A 5,850-nucleotide genomic window follows, 5' to 3' on the forward strand; every position below is an offset into this window, starting at 1 on the left:
CTTAGAAGGTGGTTGTCAAAATTAGGGAATGATTGGCATTGAATCTAACAAAGCTATACCCACACAATTCTACCAAAGCTGTGCAGAATGTGTGGTGAATAGTACGGTGTGTGTAGCCAGCAAGTGCACCACTAAGAATGGAATACACTAAGAATGGAATAAGACCTCATGATAATAATAAAAAGTACCCATTTAGATTATAAAGAAAAGAGAGCACCACAAGCTCACAGCCAAAAGTGAAGTGTGCGTAGTTTGGCAAGATACCTTATTGATGTGAACATTGTTATATCACTAGTATTACTACCAACTGGTGGATGTCACCATCATAGAAAGTAGAGCCCTTGACACAACACACATGGAGTGCACTTCTAAGAATCCTCTAACATAAACATGGACTATCATCTCTAACGGTCTGTTTCACCGTATACACAAGGTAGTAAATCAAAATTAGAGGGCATCACACAGCCTCACATCACCTCATCCCGGCAGCCTTTATCTAATGCCTATTTTCCGAGTAGCAGCTTTATCCCGCTTTAGTATAAGGTTGGATGGGGGGTTTGCTTCCCTGCCCAAGAGTTTTGGGGTGGGGGGGGGGGCTTGGGGAGATTTCTCGAATTGACTTATATTGCTCCGTTCTCCTTGGCCTGCAGGGGCACTGTATCCACCCTTGGATTATAACAAGTCTACTTTTCCTGCTACCCATCAAGTTTGGCCAGTTCAATCTTAGAGCTGGCCCCATTCAATTTTTACTGCTGCAGGCTTAATCCATTCAGCAGCTTAAGAGGCCAACAATCAGATCTATGTGCTTACATAACCTCTTACAAAGCAGTGACTATTCACGCAGAATTAAAAGGAAATGCAAGCTGATGCAATTGGACAACATAGCCTGTATATGGACATCAACATTATCGCCTATCAAAAGTCCAATCCTGGACAGATTGTCTTGGGCGACAACCCCTCAAATAACAACCCCTCTTTTCACAGTGTATCATTTGTTCAATTACATCTATAAGTGACTTGCATTTAACACTGGCAACAGAGAAAAGGGAAGTATGCAATAAAAGAGAAGTCAAGAAGACTTCCTGCACAAAGAGGAGACCAATAGAGCAAGCAAAGATAAAAGAAGCAAGGTCGACAAATCACCTTAAAATAAAAGACACAACCACCTCAAAGACCATGGAAAGCAAAAGTTGACCGATCAAACAAAACTAGGTGCAGGAGAAAATGCGAGAGACTACTAAGAGCAGAACTATGTGAAGAAATCAAAAACTCTGGTTCAGAAACAGAAGATCTTAAGTTTAAAGATGGGAGAAGTTGAGTTCTCACAATTAGTAAAATCTGTAGTGGCATACAGAGTATGGGAAAATTAGTTCCTCCATCAGAGTAGAAAACCATCTGAAGCCAGCCACAAGGGGAACCTTAATTACAAAAGTTCAAGAAATTACGAAAGCCCAACCCCCCTCCCTCTCCCCTCTCACTCTCCCCCCCCCTCTAACAATGTCCACAGCCCCCCCCCCCCTCTCTCTCTCTCTCTCTCTCTCTCTCTCTCTCTCTCTCTCTACACTGAGATGAATCTTCTTTTTGACACAAGTCAGTTCTAGTCTTATGCCATCGGCCATCTTGTCAAATAGATGATTGTGAGCAATTTTAGGTCCCCCCCAGAATGCATAAATATTACCTCCTCTGAACACTCAACTCACAACTACAACCAGACTAAAGGCACCGGAGAAATCAAAAATAAAACTGCTTGCTCCCGCCTCCAGTTCAAGAATTCAACTTGAAAGCGAATAAAACTGTAATGCTCAGATTACTGGGGAAACAAAAGTAAGCGCATCTTTCACAACTTTAGCTTAACTTCTACAGATACTCCAAGTGAAACAAACCTCAAAGTAAATCTAGCAGATGTTACCAGGTCATGTCAAAAACTTCCTAGTGAGAATTTAAAAGACAACAAAAATTGTTCTTTGCATGCCATCATGAGTACATAGATCCAACTCCTTGATATAAAGTAGGCAAAAAATTGGTCCCATCACAGAACAAAATCTCCATGAGCATGGAAGTGCTACTTTCAACGATATCGCCTGAGTGAGAGGGAATTGTTGCGCTTCCATGTCGCACGAACAGATGGTCGAGACTTGTGGAACGAGTGACCTTTACCACGCAACCCACGATACTTCTTGCCGGCAGATGTAAGCCCTCTCAGCTCCCGGTGCTTGTGCACTGGCTTGCAAATCCAGTTAATCCTTGGATCTTTGCGTACTACTGTATGTGCGGGGTCAAGAAGGATCACCTCAAAGTACTTGTAAGTAGAATCCTATGAATAGAGAGCAAGTGAGAACAAACAGTTAAAAACATGGGTACAGGCAAAGCCATATCCGATTTTGTAACAAATCAAACATTTGCAAGCCACAAAGACCAAGACCCACAGCACCAAAGGCAAATAAATACAAAATCAATCCCAAGGTTCAATGCAACTTGCGTAAATGTGCAAAATCTTGCCTGGTTAATCCAATAGGAGTTCAGGACCCTGAGACCCCCCAGCTTCCTGCCAGCACGCTCTTCTGCCACAGACCGCAAACTTCGCTGGAACTTCAATTGCGTGACACCTTGGTTTTTAGGTTTACCATAGACAATGCCTTTGGAGACGGGCCTCTTTCGTCCTCCTCTCCTAACACGGATACGATAGACCACATAACCCTGCGAGCAACACATTGATTTCCATCAATTCATAATCATAAAGAACTTAAGGACGTACTATTCACAAAATATGCAAATAGATGGTTATGGAAAAGTCAAAAAATACAGAAAACTACAACTCGAAGACAGCCAACCCTGGACACATACAGACCACATCTTCTTCGAAAGTGATACAACACATATAAACTACATCTTCTTCAAGAAGTGATACGATGGTGGCGCATTGCATGTGCGAAAAAGAAATAAAACCCTGAAAATAAGGTGCGCGGACAAGAAAAGTAGAGTCCATCCTCGAGGCAACATTGGCGCCTTAAGCCTTGAATGATAAATCTTTGAAGCAAGATGACAATGCACCATTCTCGTCAGCCAATGTTGCCTCAAGATAGTACCAAGGCAATCTATGATGAATGTCATGCATGACATTAACACATTGGCAGCAGCATCACGCCAAATAAGAAAATAAAATTAGAGCAAAATGAACTGGAACACAATTGATTGAGCGGATCTGAGCTTTTGAGAGGTAACCTGTTTGGCCTTATAGCCGAGGCGGCGAGCTTTGTCAGGGCGGGTGGGGCGAGTGATGCGAACAATACCAGGCAGCTGCCTGTACTCCCAGCAGCGCACACGCAGCAGGAAGCGCATCACATCCGACTGCTTCTTCCGCCATAGCTCCTCCAGGTACTTGTAAGCCCCTGCAGTTAGAAAAAGCAACAAAAACATAGAGGATATAAGCACAAAACGGGCCAGCAATTGCAAGGAGAAACGTCGAAGAAGACAAACACACAAAGACCATCAGAGATTGCAGCAACAGGGCAGGGAGCAGCAACACGGGGCAGAAAGACCATCGGAAAATAGACAGACAAGCACATTGAAAAATGACAAAGAAGACAGCGAAAGCTTACCCATGGACTCGCTGCTGCTCAGCTAGACCGCAGCCCTGCTACTCGCTCGCAAAAGAAATTCTGAGATAATCTCCTGGACCCATAAGGCGCAAACCCTAGCTATATGTCCTTATCTGTAAGTCTCTTCCCATAGCAAAAGAAGAGTCCACCAAAAAATAAAAATAAAAATAAAAATAAAAAATTTGTTGGGTTTCTTATTTTTTGCCGATAGAAAATTAGGTAGAAAATACTTTCCTCTTCCCCACCGTTGGTCGTATATGCCCTTTTGTTGCATTCTACCGACGTTAATACCTCTCTCTCCCATATAGTGTGTGTGTGTAATAAAAGAGGAGCCTCGCACTACCTTTCTGCCACCCGCAAAGTGGGGCAGATTCGCTAGTGCGAGGGCCCTTATAAAGGCCATGATCCACCCGAGTTCAAGTCCCACCATTGGTCGTACATGCCCTCGTGTTGCATTCTACCAACGTTAATACCTCTCTCTCCCATAGTGTGTGTGTGTGCAATAAAAGAGGACCCTCGCCCTACCTTTCCGCCACCCACAAGTGGGGCAGATTGGCTAGTGCGAGGGCCCTTATAAAGGCCATGATCCACCCGAGTTCAAGTCCCACCGTTGGTCGTATATGCCCTCGTGTTGCATTCTACCGACGTTAATACCTCTCTCTCCCATAGTGTGTGTGTGTGTGTGTAATAAAAGAGGACCCTCGCACTACTTTCTGCCACCCACAAGTGGGGCAAATTGGCTAGTGCGAGGGCCCTTACAAAGACCATGATCCACCCGAGTTCAAGTCCCACCGTTGGTCGTATATGCCCTCATGTTGCATTCTACCGACGTTAATACCTCTCTCTCCCATAGTGTGTGTGTGTGTGTAATAAAAGAGGACCCTCGCGCTACCTTTCTGCTACCCACAAGTGGGGCAGATTCGCTAGTGCGAGGGCCCTTACAAAGGCCCTGATCCACCCGAGTTCAAGTCCCACCATTGGTCATATATGCCCTCGTGTTGCATTCTACCGACGTTAATACCCCTCTCCCCCATAGTGTGTGTGTGTGTGTAATAAAAGAGGACCCTCGCACAACCTTTTTGCCACCCACAAGTGGGGCAGATTCACTAGTGCGAGGGCCCTTATAAAGGCCATGATCCACCCGAGTTCAAGTCCCATCGTTGGTCGTATATGCCCTCGTGTTGCATTCTATCGACGTTAATACCTCTCTCTCTCTCTCTCTCTCTCTCTCTCTCTCTCTCTCCACCGTTGGTCGTATATGCCCTCGTGTTGCATTCTACCGACATTAATACCTCTCTCTCTCTCTCTCTCTCTCTCTCTCTCTCTCTCTCTCTCCATATTTCTCCCTCTACACAAAGGAAGCCAATGGTGTCCTCCCAATATGCACCCAAAATCTTTTTTTGAGAGGCATTAATTAATTTGCATGTGGGACCTTAGAAATATCTACCACGGCACAAAGAAAATCACTTAGGGGAATGCTTATAAAAAAAATCTTATTGTATCTCTTTTATTTGGAAGTTTTGACATGTGGGAGTTCGCCAAAAAGCATCTGAGTAGCAAGTTTCCCTCTCTCTCGCCAACATAGACAAATCCGACCCTTTTGTCTTTCTTTGCACCTGCATCAGATCGCACAGCATCGCTTCTTGGTTGTCATCCCTACGATTCAGAGTGTGAGGGTGAGGGGGTGTTGAGGGTGATGGTGAGGATGGTGAGCGAAGGTTGCTGAGAGCAGAGGGGAGGGAGAGTACAATGCAGGTCAGGTGGGGGGCTCTTACAAGGAGGAGGCTGCAAAACAAGGCGCAGGCTGGGGGGGTGGCGAAAGGTAGAACCTTAGGCATCTCTCGTATGTTTGATGCATTGAGGGAGGTGGGCGAGAGGACGGTGAGGAGGTTGGCGTCAAATGAGGGAGGTGGGCGAGAGGATGGTGAGGGGTACGGTTGATAGGGGTATTAATTAATTCCCGCCAATAGCAGGCATTAATTAATACGCCATCAACAAAAGGGTAAATATACACCACCAACAAAGGCAGCCAATGGTGACCTCCCAATACTAAGAAAAGAATCTACATTACACCATGATCTCTCTCTTAGCACTCACTCATCACGAGCAATGCTAAGAGTGATGATCAATATAGAGCTATCATTGATAAGTCTCAATATTGATTAACAATAAACCTTAAGTCTCCTAGCAACAACACAAAAATGAGTGATGCTTTGATGGACTAGTATAAAGGGAACCCATTAGATAGACA

At 44.8% G+C, this 5,850-nt stretch overlaps 1 protein-coding gene across 1 annotated transcript; it reads right to left on the reverse strand.

The window, feature by feature from the left end:
* Positions 1-1,777: 1,777 nt before the first annotated feature.
* On the reverse strand, positions 1,778-3,737 carry LOC147634319 (large ribosomal subunit protein eL15y-like). Its single transcript, XM_086805461.1, has 4 exons — positions 3,600-3,737; positions 3,223-3,389; positions 2,500-2,697; positions 1,778-2,314 (listed from the first exon to the last, which is right to left on the reverse strand). The coding sequence occupies exons 1-4, from the start codon at positions 3,601-3,603 to the stop codon at positions 2,069-2,071; spliced, it is 615 nt and encodes a 204-aa protein (XP_086661587.1). The 5' UTR covers positions 3,604-3,737; the 3' UTR covers positions 1,778-2,068.
* Positions 3,738-5,850: the final 2,113 nt, after the last annotated feature.

This window comes from Cibotium barometz, chromosome 11, assembly GCF_041138505.1.
Source record: "Cibotium barometz isolate CiBa-2024 chromosome 11, ASM4113850v1, whole genome shotgun sequence".
Classification (NCBI taxonomy): Eukaryota; Viridiplantae; Streptophyta; class Polypodiopsida; order Cyatheales; family Cibotiaceae; genus Cibotium; species Cibotium barometz.

Excerpts from the sequence above, each read along its gene's own strand:
- LOC147634319 (XM_086805461.1), bottom strand. Across the intron at positions 2,698-3,222 it reads TCGGCTATAAGGCCAAACAG|GGTTATGTGGTCTATCGTAT; the intron begins GTTACCTCTCAA and ends TGTTGCTCGCAG. Across the intron at positions 2,315-2,499 it reads ACTCCTATTGGATTAACCAG|GATTCTACTTACAAGTACTT; the intron begins GCAAGATTTTGC and ends CTCTATTCATAG.